Here is a 16884-nt window from a genome sequence, read left to right on the forward strand (position 1 = left end):
CACGCTCTTGTGTTCTGCAGTGAGGACCATCTCTGAAAATACCGCACTTAAAGTCGGCAGCAACTTACTGTTCACGCGGACTTTAAAACAAATAGCCGCCAAAACGTACTCTGCTCTGTGACGTGGTCGGATGAAAGTGGAGAGAGTTCTGCGCGAGCCTATGGCTGCAAAGCGCCACCTTTAGAACGATGGGCGGGGCCTGGGGCTGTCATTCAACCAGAGAGAGAGAGAAGAACTTATGCAAACGTGCACTTAATAATGGCTGAAGGCGAAGAACCTGCACTTTTCACTAAAGTAACTGTTTATTCTCTACTGGCGTGTGTGGCACAGTTTGCTGTCGGGTTTGTTTTTGCGCAAAAATGGGGGAGTAAATGTTCAGCTGTTGATCGGTGGGTCCTCGTGTGGTTGTTTTACGACGCAATTGTTCATTTTACTCTGGTAGGTACAAAGGTGCATGCAGGAACGTTCACTTTTTACCTGTTTGTAACTGTCTGCTCACCTCTGGCTGCTTGACCGCGCAGGAGGGACCCTTCGTCTACATGTCGCTTGTTGGAAATGTGGCCACTTCTGACGGTCTATTGGCTGAGCTATGTGAGTATACGGTGTTACAACAAACACAGTAAAGTTATTTTTTTGCATTAATTAAATGATTTTGTTAAAATAAAGAAGACTGAGTGTAGGATGACATCTAGTGGTGTTTGTTGGTATGGTGTACAAAGTTCAAGGTCCATTCACTGAATTTTTGAGTATTCAATAAAATAAAAAATACAATAATAATAATAGAGTAGTTCAGGCTAGAAATAAGTTTGCATTATTTATGTTTTTTTTTGCTCCAAAAAGATTGGGATCTGTCTTCTCAAGCAATGTATGTGTATCTTCAATGCAGTACATTTAATATTTAATATTAAAATCCTCAACAGGGAAAGAATATGGCAAGGCAGATGAGCGCTGGTTGTACTCAGACCCAACAATAGTATCTCTGGAGCTTCTTACAGTGGTTTTAGATGGTTCTTTGGCCCTGCTTCTAGTCTACGCCATCGTCAAAGACAAACACTACAGGTGAATCAAACAGCAGATTTCAAAATAACTGAAGAAAGATCTGTTCTAATGTAAATACAGTCCATTTTAGATTATGTCCACTTTTGCCAAACTCAATCCAGCTTTAATTTCCCATTCAAACTCCATCCCACAATCTGCTATTAAAGTGATTATTAAGGGGTTGTAAGGGGTACATTTGTGTGAATGTCTCACTTTTTTGTCTGAACCAGGCACTTTGTTCAGATCTCACTCTGTGTGTGTGAGTTGTATGGGGGTTGGATGACCTTCTGTCCAGACTGGTTAATGGGAAGCCCTAACCTGAACACCAGCAACTGGCTGTACCTGTGGATCTACCTGGTGTTCTTCAATGGGATCTGGGTGGTGGTGCCTGGACTCCTCCTCTGGCAGTCATGGAGGGATTTAAGAAGAATTCATCAGTATCCAAAGAAGAAGAATAAATAAAATCAAAGGATGTCTGGTCGCTAGTAATCAACCATAAAATTATCAGTGTTATAATAACCTTTTCAAAGTGAACAGAATAAGATTTGGAGAGGATGTACTGCAGTTGATGTATTATACACATTTATTGTGTACAAAGAATATTAGAGGAACAGTTGTTAAGGCGTATCTTTTCATAATTGGAGTGGTAAAGACACAAAGGAAGTTCACACCAAATACTGACTCATAGCAACATACTGTCTGCATTCCTGCCCTTTGACACAGTGAATCCTAGTGAATCCTTATTTAGCTTTTATACACTGATCTAGGACCAGTTTCTCACTATTTCCTCTTGTCAAACTACCTTATCCAGTACGAATTGGTTAAAATTGGTTCAATTCATGTTTCATCACATCTGTTTGCTTATCCTTAAAATAATGAAGAATCAAGATTCTTTTTACACAGACTGTGCTACTGAGTAGGCTATTTTCAAAGTGAAGTGACATGCCAAGTTATGACAGCATAACAGGCTAGCCTGAAATATTTTGGTCATAGTCACTTTTATATGCAGGTCTGATCAAGGTGTTTAAGGTATAACTTTATCATTGCAATTTCAAAGATTAATTTATTGCACAATTTAGGCATTATAATTTCACTACAGCTTCATGTGTAAATAATATAAAAGGGTAACACTTTACAATAAGGTCACATTAGTTAATAATAGTTAATGCATTGCATGCATTAATTAACAATGAGCTATACATTTGTTAAGAGTATTTATTAATCCATGTTTGCTAATAAAAATAACTGTTTTAGACATTTCCATTAAAAGTTAACTAAAGTAGTTAACTAGCGTTAACTAATAAAACCTGTGAAGTGTTACCTATTCATTTTAAAATCAGCTAATTTCATGAATTTACTCATTTGTGATAATGCTATATTTTCTCCCTAAATTTTATAACTTTTTTAAACTCCAATAGCCTACATGATGTATATGAATAACCTGATTTTGTCAAAGTGGCATTAACATTGATGTAAATGTTATAAACGTTAGTTCGTGTTAACTAATGTGTTTATCTAAAGTTGACAAACTGAATCCAATTGTAAAATGTTACCTAAAACTGAAATTGCATTTAAAAGCACCTGATTTCCATAAATTTTCTTTAATAAAGTTTCCAATATCAAAAATGTATGCATCACAGGATTCTCATCAAAATCACTTTGGTTGCCAAATTAACCTTCACACAGAAACATGGCATTCATTTACAAGGTAAAAGATGTTTGCAGCAATTACAGTGCCCATGCTAGAAGTGCAGCACATGAAGACAAATAAATCATAAACATGATATTTACAGCACATATAACAACAATAAACAAGTGCAGTAGTTCAATCAGTCAATTATTTTCCAACATTCTTCTATGATAGTACCATGATCAATCCTTCATTTTGCTTGTTATTAAGTTTATGCTTAGATAAAAGGAGACTGTCAAGTTATAACTGCATTCAATGTATTGTCTAGTTTCCTAGATAGTATCTTACTTATGCTTTTTGCATTAGTTTAGCTATAGAGAGAAAGGCTTGTTGGAGACCAAGTCCCTTCAAGGCGCTGCAAGCTTGGATCTCCCACTCCCGATCTGTGCAGCTTTCCAGCTCCAGCAATATAGACACATCTCTAATAGTCAGAGAGTTTGGCAGATCTTTTTTGTTCGCCAGCACCATCAGGGGAACTCCTTTCAAATGCTCATCACTCAGAATCTTCTTCAGGGCTTTCTGAGCTTCTCCCATCCTGGAGCGATCACTGCTGTCCACCACGAAAACCAGGACCTTACATCCCTCTAGGTAGTATTTCCAATTGGGCCTCATGGTTCCTTGTCCCCCAACGTCCCACACGGACAGTGAGGTCTTCTTGTCCAGCTGTACAGTCGCAACATTGAAGCCCACAGTAGGCGAGGTCTCCATCACCACACCACGCTGCTGTCTGTACAGCAAAGTAGATTTCCCAGCCGAATCCAAGCCCATAAGGAGAACCTGGGGAGTCTTTTTAAACTGTTTAGACTTGAAGGCACCCATCCTGATGTGATAGACGCGTTTCTGATTGAACTCACGGACTCTTGTTGTCTATATCTCGACAGGTTTAGACTGGCATCTGGCCGAATCCTTGATTTCACTCAGCGACTTGAGTTCTTTTTTCGAAATCGTATGCAAAGCAGTAGCGACGCTTTGTGAATGGCTATGTGTATCTGAAACTACACTGATCGTGGTGTGTCAGCTCGACTAGTTTATCCACATTTTTAAACAGGTTTGGCAACTTTGTATGTGGGCCAACCTATTCCGGGATCCCATCATCCCAGAAACTGAACTGAACTGTAAATAATGCAAACGATCCTGTCGCTATGACTTGGTAATATGTAATGTGTATAAGATATGAAAATAAACATTTCAATATATTTGAATGTTTACTGCTAAGTTTAATGGGTCACAATGGTCCAAATGCAAGTCTCACGTGCCGCACGTATATCATTTGCCTTTTACGTCACAGTACAAACCAACCAGATTTATAATATTATTGCCTAAACAAAGAGTATATACTCTTTGGCCTAAATATTATGAGTTATAATTGATTACATTCACTGAAATAAATCACTCTACTCACCATTAATAAAACACCTGAAGCTGTCGGGAGCTGCCCAATTTTGTGAAATTTGGTTTAAAAGGAATTCATATTGTATTTTGCGATTGTAAGTGGGACTCTAAAGACACACACGGAAGAGTGACTTAAAGGGATACTCCACCATAAAATAATTTTTTTTGTCATTAATTACTTAGCCCCATGTTGGTTCAAACCCGTAAAAGCTCCGTTCATCTTCGGAACACAATTTAAGATATTTTGGATGAAAACCTGGAGGCTTTAAACTGTCCCATAGACTGCCAAGTAAATAAGTGTCAAGGTCCATAAAAGGAATTAAAATTTGTCATCAGAATACTCCATCTGGAGGCCTCCAGGTTTTCATTCAAAATATCTTAAATTGTGTTCTGAAGATGAACAGAGCTTTTATGAGTTTGGAACGACATGGGGGTGATTAATGACAAAATTATCATTTTGGGGTGGAGTAACCCTTTAATGCGCAACATTGCAGCGAATATGTGTTCACAAATGTAGCCTATGATGATCCAAATATGGAAAGCACCTTTGAATTTAATAATTTGAGATTCTCTCCAGAGATGTTTTGCAACATTTCTGCAATTAAGGATGATTGCTAGTATGGGTGTTTCCTTTTGCCTGAACATCTTCAGGTGGGCGGCAGGGGAAACCGAAAGTTGATGTCGAAAGTCCAGCACTCTCCTACCTTAACTGCTGACACTGCAAATATTCTTGTTTGTATGTGTTCCTTCGCTGGAACTGTCCACATTTGATTTCTCTCCGATCCCTTCCTATTCCCTTCCCCTCTGATTCCCTTCCCTCCCAGTGAGGGTCACGAATACCATTTTAGAGACTCTATGCCCTCAAGTGGTCAGTCTTCAGTGAATGGTGTTCAGCATGGAACCAGGATCCGGTATCATGTGATGTGTCCTGAGGGGCAGTCGTGGCCTAACGGTTAGCGTGTTGGACTTGCACGCCCGTATAGCAGAGCAGAGACATTCACTGATCAGAGCAAGAGACCGAAATGTCACAAAAGAAGTGTGTTTTTGGTTGCGAGGGCAAGACAACCCTGCACAGACTACCAAAAAAAGAAACATTAAGGGATCAGTGGACGGAGTTTATTTTTACAGAGCATCAACGGAGTTGTGCAAGTGTTTGTGTTTGCTCCCCTGCATTTTGAAGATGCTTGTTTTACAAACAAGGCCCAGTTTGACGCCGGATTTGCGTATCATTTATTTCTTAAGGATGACGCAATCCCAACGAAAAAGGGTCACGATCGTGTGTTGGAACCGCAGGCGGTGAGTAAAACTGCTTCAAATATCTCTGTGTTGTTAACTTAGCTATTGGCGCGTAAGCACATCAAGTAAACCTTGTACACCTTTAAAGAAAAAAAAAGACGACATAAAGTGGAACTTAGTCATTTTCCAAAACCGCTAAGCAAATATATACAGTTTCAGTACATACCACATAGAGACGTTGTTGCTGATGCTGCTCTTGTTAAATTTCAGCCTCAGGATCTGATTCTGGATCATAAATAAACGGCTGAATCTGACTGTTAGCCATGGCTTGTTTTGGATGATGTTTTTTTTTCCTCACGGTAATGTCACAACTTCCAAACGCTCTCAACGCAAAAGCCTACTGGCGCTCGTGATTCTTTAGCTCCGCCCACATGTCTCGCCTCCAGCGGCTCGTGTTTTTTCAAAAAAAATCTGCACAGACTATTTTTCTCTTATAAATATAATAAAACTAAAGACTTTTTGGAGATATGAAGGATGCAGTACTACTCTACAAGATTAACAGGAGATTGAGTGAAAATGAGCATTTCACCCCCCTTTAAGTTTCTCAGATGCACTTTGATGACACTCAAAACTGCTCTGCTATTGGGCCTGGTGTCAGTCAAGCGAGTAATGGACCAGCAAGCCATGTCTGTCAGTGCTTTCTGTCTTGAGTTTGGATCCAACATCTGTTATGTACGGAAAGTGCTCTCAACTCCGTTTAGAGCCCAGGTCATTTTACTTTTAGCCCTCCCTGGAACGCATGCAAACAAGTTCCCAACTATTCCACCAGAGGAATGGCGTCCTCTTGGGCCTGGTCCAGTAGAATCTCCATTGGGGAGATTTGTTCAGCCGCTGGCTGGTCATCGCCATCTACCTTTAATAGATTCTATAATTGGGACGTGGCCAAGGCGCGGGTCTTATATGCCTAATGCTTACTCCACTCATTGGGTGGGGCGAGTCTCTTTGTGGCTCAGGCTTATGGAGACCTCGCTGAGTGCTCCTGGGCTGAGCTCGCGGAGCAGGCTGAGTTCTGCATCTGCTTATAGCACGGGATGACTGGATACCTTCTCTGAGCAGTTGTCATCAGACGACGCAATGGGTGTTACCTTTCGATAGGGAATGATCCGTTTACTCACTTAACCTCGGTTGCCTGAGATAAGAAAGAGTGTTGCTTTACTGGCCATTCTATAGCTGCACACGAATCGATGCTTGTGGCTTCAGTTGTATGATTCTGATGAGATGACACTCCGAGCCAACTTATATTGCGGTCGGCTCCACTCTTTCTGGCGGGCTGGAGCGCCATTGGTTTGTGTAGCTACACATTATTTTACATTGTACTGAGCGCCATTGGTTTGTGCAGCTACACATTATTTTACATTGTACTGAGCGCCATTGGTTTGTGCAGCTACACATTATTTTACATTGTACTAACTTTTTTTTTTAATCAGGCGTGTAGCCTAGTTACTCGTAATGAATTTCTGCAGTTACATCTGTAATTACATAATAGACCCTTAACCCATTTTTTATACTAATCTAAACCTACCCTAACTACTACTCCTGGCCTAACCTTAACCATTTCATAGTTCAGTAGCAACAAAAGTGTCTTGCAATTCAACATAAACACAATAAATAGGCCTACAATTTACTTGTTTTTTTTATTTTTATTTTTTAACTCAAGTACATAGTAGTTAAACCCACTTAAAATAAAGTTTAATAATAATAATACAAAAATAATAATAATACAATAATAATAATAATACAAAAATAGTAATAATACAATAATAATAATAATAATAATAATAATAATAATAATAATAATAATAATAATAATTTTACTTTAACGTCCTCATTTTGTCAAGTCGCGCAAAACCAATCCATGAAATAGGAGTGACGTACAAGCAGCCTGTGATTGGACAGTTAAGCAGTCAATCATGGAGCCGTAGCAACAGTGATCAGGAAACAAGCTAGTTGGCTTTCTCTCTTGCCTGAACGCGTTTCCGTGGTCATCCTGCTGGCGCTACAGGCTCCTAAAGGGACTGGATAACTCGCTAACTGCATGGTCTCAAACTCTTGTAGTCACTAGGTAGGTTTTGTGGCGTTGTCTTGGTGAAAACCGTTGTTTCTGTATTCTCAGTCTATCTCGTGCCCTGATGCAGCGATGCAGTAGCTGTCAGGCTAACTGAGCTTTGCCTGAACACACAGTAACGCGAGCCTGCAAGAAGATACGTTTAAACTAACCCTGCTGATTTAGCGATTTCTTTCGCATGCACATTACTCTCTAGCAGACAGTGCTTTTGTTTACTCTTTGGTTTTACTTTGGATTTTTTAGCACGGTCGCGACTGGTCCCTGATCAGCTGTAAAAGTGATACAGAGACAATACAATCTATAACCAGTGAGCTTTAGCTGTTGTTTCTTTATAAAGAATTAACAATAAAATAACACAAATATGTTTTAACATCCATCAGTTCAGTGCTGTTCCAAAAAAAAAAAAAAACTTTTTTTTGTATATGATTCAAGTGTGAATTTATGTGAGCTGTGGTACCATAGGGTATAATCTCAAACCAAGTGCAGTCTCAATCTCAAACCTGTCACCCTTGTTAGGGCAGTTAATCCCAGCTTGATCTTGAAATAATAATTGAGCTGAGAAGCAAATCAGCATATCAGAATGATTTCTGAATAATCATGCTACACTGAAGACTGGAGTAATGATGCTGGAAATTCAGCTTTGTCATCACAGGAATAAGTTATATTGTAAAATGTAATTTTAAAAATTGTAATATTTTATTTTAGGTAACACTTTGTTTTGATGGTTCACTTAAGACATTCTACTAACAGTAAGTAACTGTGCAACTACATGTCAACTAGCAGTCATCAGTGTATTAGCAGACTGTCTGCTTAATATCTTCTAACACTTTATTTTGATGGGTCCACAACATACAACATACTGATTATAAGAAACTTTGCAAGTATATGTCAACTTTTTCTAGTAACCCTAAACCTAACCTAACCGTCTGCTCTGAGAGTTAGTAGACATATAGTCACAAATTAATGAGAATCAGTTGACATAGTTGCATAGTTAGTATAGTTAGTAGAATGTCTAAAGTAGACTTTCAAAATAAAGTGTAACCTTATTTTAGAATATTACTGTTTTTGATGTATTTAGCATGAGAGACCTCTTTTAAACACATTTTAAAATCGTAGTCGTGTATGTGTCCAGTTTCAAAGGCACGCACAGCAGTTATCTTCTCGTCTCCAAACCCCATCCCCTGATCTTATAAAGGAGTGTTGCCATGGTGGATGTGAGTAAGTGGCCTCTCTTCACCCTTTTGAGTGGACAGGAGCTCGCCTCCATACGACAGGCATGCATCTTTGGAGCATCTGCGAATGAGGCCATCTACATCACCCACGATGACGAAGTAAGCGGATCAAGAAACGTACAGTATCTGAAAATCAAGTATCTGCTTGGTCTTGTGTGGCTCTTGGTGGTGTAAGCTTACATGACCTGTTTTAGTAGTTTGTATCTTGTAGTTTGCACGAACGCGCTTCTGTGCCTTCATATGAAAACTAATCTGGATGTCCTGGCACAGGTGTATGTGTTGGGTCTGAACTGCAGTAATTGTCTGGGCACTGGAGACAGTCAGAGCACAATTGTTCCTAAAAAGCTGGACTGTCTGACTGGGAAGAAGCTGGTCAGTTTGAGCTATGGCAGTGGCCCTCATGTTCTGCTGGCTACAGAAGGTAAGTACTCTACAAGCTTAAATCTCTATATTCTATGTAAATTGAAAGTATTTTGTGGCCTCACCTCTAGTTAAAGTAAAGGCATAATGTGAAATCACTTGCCTGTCTGGATACATCGTATCTAAATGCCTAAATACAGTAATGGATATGTATTTTTGTAAGCTCTTTTTCCTCTTCCAGAGGGGGAGTTGTATGCATGGGGTCATAATGGATACAGTCAGTTGGGCAATGGGACGACCAATCAAGGTGTGTCTCCTATTTTGGTGACCACTAACCTGCAGAACAAGAAGGTGACTGAGGTGGCCTGTGGTTCTCACCACTCTTTGGCTCTGACCCATGAGGGTGAGGTGAGGCTTGGAACTGTTTTTCGTCACACTTAATTGAGGATAGAGACCATTTTTACCACATAAGAAAAAAAAAAACCTTAGTAAATGCTAAATCTCCTAATTTAGATTTTTAATCCCATCAGTTTGACCTGTTATATCATAAGCATGAGTTATTATCTCGTAAATGTTTGTAATAATTATTGACTTCATATACCAAATCATGCTTTGGTAAATGCTAATAGATATATATATATATATATTTTCATATGTGATGGAAATGGGCTTCCATACATAAGAGATTGCACATTTAACCTAATATTGATTAGTTTTCTCTCAACAGTACAAATATAAAAGTCGCAGATGAGTTGCATTGCATTAATATGTCACATTTTATTGTTACATTTAGAAATATTCCGCCTACAGTATCAGTCCAAAAGAGACATAAACTGGTTCAAATGGATTAAAAACAGCAGAATATATAAAAGGCGCTGAAAGATCATAGGTAAAAGAAACAATATGTGATTTAATGTGATCTTCAGCTGCTAGACTAGCAATGCCATGGTTGCTGAATGATTTGCTTTACAATAAGACAGACAAAAAGGGACAACACAGAAACCCTATTAAACTTTATTTATCCTATGATCTCTCTTTTAAAGAAGCATTTCTCAGAGATGTCCTTTTTTATTTGGGGTATGAGACTTTTAGGCTTTAGTGGACCACAGACTGATTTAGCTGGGTTTCTCACATTTAGGTTCATTTAAAACACTGCCTGTTGGTTAAAAAACCTATTGATGCACAGATATGTCCATTAATTTGAGACAAAATACTGAGATACTGCAAATCTGATAGTTTCTATGTTAACATTGCTCCACGCCACATGCTAATCCCATAATCCAAGCAAAATCTTTTCTATTTCTTTTGCATATAACAGTTTCCCTTGTATCAGTCTCTTTAGAAACACTCCAGTAGTAGGTTAAATATGTAGGTTACATTTTAATAGGTATTAGGTGGATTTTGCTTTGACAAAACCCTCCTCTCTATCCTCATCTGTTTAGCAAGTATAGTTAGCCGCTTAGCCTCATCATGCTCGCTGTAATAAGGAGCATGTGACCTTTTTTTGCTAAGCTGTGAGGGCTTTTGTTCTCTGTGACTAGCAAGATCAGCATGGGTGTAACACTCTGTGTTTGTCTTTGTCTGATTGAGCTTTGTTAAATGTTCTAGCTGTGTAGTGCAAGTGTGTTTTCATAGCTCACGCAAAAAACATTTGCAGACTTCCAGTCAGTTGTTTTTGATAAATTACTATTTTTTATCCTAAAGCTCCTGCTAATTAACTTAGTAGCTAATTGTATTTCCCCCTAGGTGTTTGCATGGGGCTATAACAACTGTGGTCAGGTGGGTTCAGGGTCCACCGCCAACCAGCCAACCCCTCGCAAGGTGTCCAACTCTCTGCAGAATAAAGTGATGGTCAGTATAGCTTGTGGACAGACTTCATCCATGGCTGTGGCAGATAATGGCGAGGTAAGGGATGAAACAAATCATTTATAACCTTCCCGTTTATGGAAATATGCAACATGCATTATAAAAGTGCTATGCGTTGTTGACTATTGACTGTTCAGCATGCAAGTCATCTTGCTGTATTTCTCACTGTAGCTGTGTTGCATGTTTGTTAGTGGTGAAATGTGTGTATGTTTCAGGTTTATGGTTGGGGTTACAATGGAAACGGCCAGCTAGGGTTAGGCAACAATGGGAACCAGCTGACGCCGTGTCGTTTGATTGCACTTCAGGGCCTCTGTGTGCTGCAGGTACGAAATACAAGATCTGACATGTTCTCAGATAGATTGTTAGCTGTGCATGTAGCATACTAATATACACTACCATTCAAAAGTTTGAGGTCCGTAAGATTATTATTTGAAAGAAATTAATACTTCTATTTAGCATCAGTTTTTGATCAAAAGTGCCAGGACATTTGTAATTTTTAAATGAATGCTGTTCTTCAAATTAACTGTTTATCAAAGAATCCTGGAAACTATTATGCAGCACAACTGTCTTTAACACAGGTAATAACAAGAAATGTTTATTGAACACCAAATCAGCATATTAGAATGATCTCCGAAGGATCATGTGACCGGAATATGATTTTCATTTGTAATATTATTTAACAATAGTACTGTTTCTGCTGTATTGTAAATGAATGCAGTCTTTGTGAACATAAGATCCTTCAAAAATGTTACTTACCCCAAACCTTTGAACAGTAGTGTATTAAAAAAAAAAGCAACAAGATTTGACAAAGAATTAACAAGGAGTTTTTCCAAACTGTGACCATGCAGATTGAACAAAACAAATTTAAGTCGGTGGAAAAATTGTCAAACATGTCACTGTATCACAGATTGCATCAGGTTACGCTCATTCTCTAGCACTGACCGATGAGGGTCTACTGTACGCATGGGGGGCCAACACTTACGGCCAGCTGGGCACCGGCAACAAGAGCAACCAGCTCAGCCCTGTACAGGTCATGACTGAGAAAGAAAGGTAAGGGGGGGTTAGAATATGTCTTTTCCTGTTTTATTACTTGCCTACTCATTCACTCACTGACTTTGTTCTAAAACAGCTGTTTTGCTAACTAAAAGTATTAAAAAATTCATTTATTGCAATGAAGCTGATGGAAAATATATTGAGAATTGTTGCCTTGGCAAATAACTCAAATGAAATAAGTTTCATTTGAAGTATTAAAATGACTAAAACTGAAAAATAAAATAAAACTAAATATAAATTAACTAATAAAAATGTCAAAAGCACATTACAATATTTCACTTAAAAAACTGAACATAAAAAAAATATTAATTTTCCACAAAAGTATATAAATAACACTGTTCCAAAAGCCACTGAACTGCCTTGTTATATTGTATAGTGTTCTAACCTTCAGCATGCTAATGCAAACTCTGAAATCAAATTTGAAATCTTTTAAAATCAAGCTTACAATGATACCCTTAAGCGCAAAATTTTTTATGAGTACTTTTTTTACTTTTCGATACTTTATCAGATTTGTAATCGACATATCTCTTCTTACATTTTGTGTTATTTTGTTATTTTTTCTCTCACTGATTATTTGCAAACAAGATGCCACACTAGAAATATAGAAAATCAAACAGCCTTTGTTCGACAACTTGAAATGATCCTGTCTACTTTGGCGGCTCAAATTAAGGAATGCATGATGTTGCTGTTTGCATTTTGTCAGTTCCATTATTAGTGTGAATTGTTGCAACCCAGGGAGATTTCCTGTTGGTCCAGTGGGAGCTTCCTGTAAGTCATCCTGTTTTGGGTAGTACCTCACTTCTGCTAACTCTATAGGTCACTACAGTTATCGCTGCTATTATTAGATTGGTTTACATATGAGGAAATGCATAAAAATTAAGAAAACAACTACAACAAACAACTCCGTAATCTCTAATGGAAAAATACTAATTTACATAAGGATCTGACTTACAGTATGTATCCCTCCCCTTCTCTTGTTCCTTTCTCGTTTGTGCCCTCTCCTCCTGCATGTATCCTTCCTCATGCCCCTGCTCCTCCTCCTCCTCTTCTTGATATTTTTACTCTGCCTTCACCAGGATCGTGGAGATCGCCGCCTGTCACTCCACACACACCTCTGCGGCGAAGACCCAGAGCGGTCAGGTGTACATGTGGGGGCAGTGCCGCGGCCAGCCCATCGTGCTGCCACACCTCACACACTTCAGCAGCACAGACGACGTCTTCGCCTGCTTCGCCACGCCGTCTGTGATGTGGCGGCTGCTTTCCATGGGTGAGTTTGTGCTGGTGTTTTGAGCTTTCGTTTGCTGCTCTTTTATTTTAATTTTAATGCAGTTGCTGTATTACTAATCTGCATTTAATAGAAATAAACTCTGCAGAAACTGATGCAGTCACGGGTCTTGCATAACTGTGCTGTATTTTTCATCAGAGCATGATGACTTCCTGACTGTGGCCCAGTCTCTTAAAAAAGAGTTTGACAATCCTGAGACCTCAGACCTCAAATTCAGCGTTGATGGGAAGTACATCCATGTCCATAAAGCTGTTCTAAAAATCAGGTGATGACCTCCCTCCGGTTTCATCATTAATAATTTGTGCATTAAAGTGCTTAATGCTCAGTTGTTTACTGCCAATTACTAATTTCTCCTCTCCTCTTTTCAGGTGTGAGCACTTCAGATCAATGTTTCAGTCACACTGGAATGAGGATATGAAGGAAGTGATTGAGATCGACCAGTTCTCGTACCCGGTGTACCGCTCTTTTCTGGAGTTCCTCTACACCGACAGTGTGGATCTTCCTCCTGAAGACGCCATTGGTGGGTTCATTTTGAGACTTGGTTTTACAGAAAAATATTCCAGCAAACTTCTAGATAATGAGAATAAGAAACCATTTAAAATGGACCAAAAATATACCAAGTAGAAAAAAGTACTCTTACCGACATTAATAATGGATTCCTATGTGATTTTTGTCCATTTTTGTTGCCAGGTTGCAGTTAATTTTCCATTATTATGTTTTTTTTGGACTACATGTCTATAAAATAATATATAAAGTAAAATTTTATTTTTTCGTATTATTCTTATAAATAATAACAATCTATAAATTATTATTATTATTATTATTACTATTATTTACAATAATATAATATTTTTTATTTACAACACCAATAATAATAAAAGTAATACATTAGTAATACTTTCTTGTAGTTATTATTAACAATAGAATATGTATTGTTTGCATTATCAACAATAATACACCATTAATGGTTATTTATTATAATTATTTACTGTAACATTATTTTTAACCGCAACAATAATGATGATACAACAGTAAAGATTAGTTGTTGTTATTAGTAACAATGGAATAGTTATTATTTACAATAAAAACAGTCAATAATGGTTGTCAATAAAACATTGAAAATTATTAATTATTATTAACAGTAACCTTTATTACTACAACAACAACAATACACCAATAATGAGTTATTGTTGTTATTATTTGCAGTGATATAATTATTTACTCTAACATCAATAATAGAACATCAATACTGATGATTTGTTGTTACTATTATTTACAATAAAACATTGTAAATAATGCGTGTTATAAAACAAAAGAACATTCACGATGCTCAGAACATTTTTGTTGAACCCATCAAAAAAATGGGTATGGATTAGATTTGGATATCTCTCACAGGTTTACTGGATCTGGCAACCTCATACTGTGAAAACAGGCTGAAGAAGTTGTGCCAGCATATCATAAAGAGAGGAATCACGGTGGAGAACGCTTTCTCTCTTCTGTCTGCTGCCATCAGATATGATGCCGAGGTAACACTAAACCACCCTGGAGGCCTGGCTTACCAGAGCACTTAAGCAGACACCTGTTTACCCGTTAGCTCCTTTCAGTCTCAGTTTGTTTGTTTGCTCTTTGCAATTAATCAACTAATAAAATAGTTTTGAAAGGAAATACACAAACTCAAAACCGTAAGCTTGTAACGTTAATCATAGATGATAATATTGATTGCTCTTGCTCACTTGTTCAGTCACTCATAAATGCACGTTCATGCTTTCTTCCATGTGAAGGATCTAGAGGAGTTCTGTTTTAAATTCTGTGTGAACCACTTGACTGAGGTCACACAGACAGCTGCGTTCTGGCAGATCGACGGCAACATGCTGAAGGAGTTTATCTGCAGGGCCAGCCACTGTGGAGCCTTCAAAAACTGACTCTGCGCTCCGCTCAGTGTATTAGTCAGAGGAACGCATCTGTTACAGCAGCCAGTCCTCCTCACAGCTAGTGGGCGCTGTGGCCCCAGACAGTCATTAACACACAGTGCCCCCTGTTGAGCAGGAGAGGAACTATTTCATAAAAGATAACATTCATAAAGAAGGGTCAATGTCTCTCTCATGCACAACCATTTCGTACTCATCTGTTGCCGGAGATAGTCAGCCAGCTGGGACACTCCCATTCATGTTGTAGACATATTGCTTAGTGCTAATAACAAATTATTGTGCTGCAGATGGGAAGAGTGTTGCAATAAAATAGAAGTGCGTTTGGGCCTGTATTACTTAAACATGCACCACTGAAAAGCAGACAGAGACTAATTGTATCTTTTTGTTTGTCCCTTACAATATATTGCATGGGTAATATTGAATAGAGGTCACTAATTAGATATTTCTGTTCTTGCAGTGATGCTGTGCATTACAAGTTGCTCTTTTTTTATTGCATTGTATTGTATTGGCTGGGATCTGTTAATGTGCATTATATCAGATACAGTCAGCAGAGCGTATTGATGTGGCCCCTTATGTTGTTTGGTTATTGTTTTCTAAATGTTATTGACCAAAATAATTTCTACTATATGATGTTTACGTTTTTTTTTTTTTTTTTTTTGGTTGTTTTGAGGCTTTAAATGTAGGCCTTTTTTTTCTTTAACAGATTAGGGAGACCACTGTCTGTTATTGCTTAGTTCAGGATCTGCTGTTGCAGTTAACCAGTCTGATGTTTAAGTTTGCTCAAATATAAAGAGTATTATAGTTGCACTAGTTGTTTCCTGTGCATGAACTGCTCATATAAGATCACTAGAGAGTGTATATGAATTTTTACAGTTGCACCTTTTTAATAGGTGTGAAACACTTGGATTAAGTAATACTAATGCCTATGGTAAGTTTTTTTTGTTACATATTAACCAACTGTATTTGTTTTTCAAATGTGTATATACTGTACAGTTTTTGCATTAGCTTTCTAAATTCATCTGTGCACATTATGCGTGCCACAGTGTGTCTTGTATGGTAAAAAAAAAACAAGATATTATAAAAACAAATAAAGCTTTTCTTTGTTGCACTGTGTATTTTTTCAATGAAATGTTGTAAAATGTATGCCAAAATGCCACACCTGAATCATGAATCAAATTTCATTACACCTTTATTTATTAAAATGATTTCATTATTTCATCTATTTTACATTATTATTTAATCATTTGATAAATTATTGCTTTGAGCATTAGCATTAATTCTCATAAAAGCTACTCATTTTATCTTTAAATGAAACAAACGTTAATTATCGGAATTGTTAAAACCTTGTTTCGGATAAAGAAGACAGCAGTGAGTGAAGTCTATGATTTGAGTAAATGTCCAGAAATGACCCACCTAACTGAGGTTTGGCTCTTTCAGCTAAACCCATTAGCTGGTGTGTAAACACTGAAATCATTAAACATTCATGCAATCTTCTTAGACAAATATTTTTGATAGAATGGAATGTACAGTGACTGAGTGAGCCACTGCTATGTCATCAGTGAAGTAGATTAGTGGAAGAATTTAACTGGTCTGTCAGATCTGAAAGCTTTTGTGAGCCAGACCCCAGTCTCCCAACATCACCGATGCTCCTCTGACTACATGAGAGAAAATCCCTGCAT

At 37.9% G+C, this 16884-nt stretch overlaps 3 protein-coding genes across 7 annotated transcripts; 2 read left to right on the top strand and 1 right to left on the bottom strand.

Annotated features, from left to right (window-relative positions):
• The first annotated feature begins 14 nt into the window (after window positions 1–14).
• Window positions 15–2664, top strand: LOC113098204 (emopamil-binding protein-like). Its single transcript, XM_026263194.1, has 4 exons — window positions 15–438; window positions 522–591; window positions 921–1059; window positions 1269–2664. The coding sequence occupies exons 1-4, from the start codon at window positions 259–261 to the stop codon at window positions 1498–1500; spliced, it is 621 nt and encodes a 206-aa protein (XP_026118979.1). The 5' UTR covers window positions 15–258; the 3' UTR covers window positions 1501–2664.
• On the bottom strand, window positions 2624–4010 carry LOC113098205 (ADP-ribosylation factor-like protein 11). Its single transcript, XM_026263195.1, has one exon. The coding sequence runs from the start codon at window positions 3545–3547 to the stop codon at window positions 3017–3019; it is 531 nt and encodes a 176-aa protein (XP_026118980.1). The 5' UTR covers window positions 3548–4010; the 3' UTR covers window positions 2624–3016.
• A 3324-nt stretch (window positions 4011–7334) lies between these two features.
• LOC113098200 (RCC1 and BTB domain-containing protein 1-like) lies at window positions 7335–16285 on the top strand. 5 transcript variants are annotated; one of them, XM_026263187.1, is made up of 13 exons: window positions 7335–7478; window positions 8187–8230; window positions 8614–8812; window positions 8984–9134; window positions 9315–9481; window positions 10820–10978; window positions 11155–11262; window positions 11847–11989; window positions 13069–13259; window positions 13416–13542; window positions 13646–13797; window positions 14673–14803; window positions 15059–16285. In XM_026263187.1, exons 3-13 carry the CDS (start codon window positions 8687–8689, stop codon window positions 15197–15199), a joined length of 1596 nt encoding a protein of 531 aa, XP_026118972.1. In that variant the 5' UTR covers window positions 7335–7478; window positions 8187–8230; window positions 8614–8686; the 3' UTR covers window positions 15200–16285. The 5 variants fall into 5 exon arrangements, with proteins under 5 accessions (XP_026118972.1, XP_026118976.1, XP_026118971.1 ...); XM_026263191.1 differs by having other exon boundaries at window positions 8677–8812; XM_026263186.1 differs by lacking the exon at window positions 8187–8230.
• The last annotated feature ends 599 nt before the right edge of the window (window positions 16286–16884 follow it).

The sequence above is a fragment of the Carassius auratus genome, unplaced genomic scaffold (genome assembly GCF_003368295.1).
Source record: "Carassius auratus strain Wakin unplaced genomic scaffold, ASM336829v1 scaf_tig00216437, whole genome shotgun sequence".
Classification (NCBI taxonomy): domain Eukaryota; kingdom Metazoa; phylum Chordata; class Actinopteri; order Cypriniformes; family Cyprinidae; genus Carassius; species Carassius auratus.

What these genes read in the sequence shown, in the direction of transcription:
- LOC113098204 (XM_026263194.1), top strand. Translation starts at nt 259, where the DNA reads ATGGCTGAAGGCGAAGAACCTGCACTTTTCACTAAAGTAACTGTTTAT. An exon ending in CAATTGTTCATTTTACTCTG is followed by an intron (nt 439 to 521) that starts GTAGGTACAAAG and finishes TTGACCGCGCAG; the next exon opens with GAGGGACCCTTCGTCTACAT. An exon ending in GTCAAAGACAAACACTACAG is followed by an intron (nt 1,060 to 1,268) that starts GTGAATCAAACA and finishes TGTCTGAACCAG; the next exon opens with GCACTTTGTTCAGATCTCAC.
- LOC113098205 (XM_026263195.1), bottom strand. Translation starts at nt 3,547, where the DNA reads ATGGGTGCCTTCAAGTCTAAACAGTTTAAAAAGACTCCCCAGGTTCTC.
- LOC113098200 (XM_026263187.1), top strand. Translation starts at nt 8,687, where the DNA reads ATGGTGGATGTGAGTAAGTGGCCTCTCTTCACCCTTTTGAGTGGACAG. An exon ending in CTCTGACCCATGAGGGTGAG is followed by an intron (nt 9,482 to 10,819) that starts GTGAGGCTTGGA and finishes ATTTCCCCCTAG; the next exon opens with GTGTTTGCATGGGGCTATAA. An exon ending in AGGGCCTCTGTGTGCTGCAG is followed by an intron (nt 11,263 to 11,846) that starts GTACGAAATACA and finishes ACTGTATCACAG; the next exon opens with ATTGCATCAGGTTACGCTCA.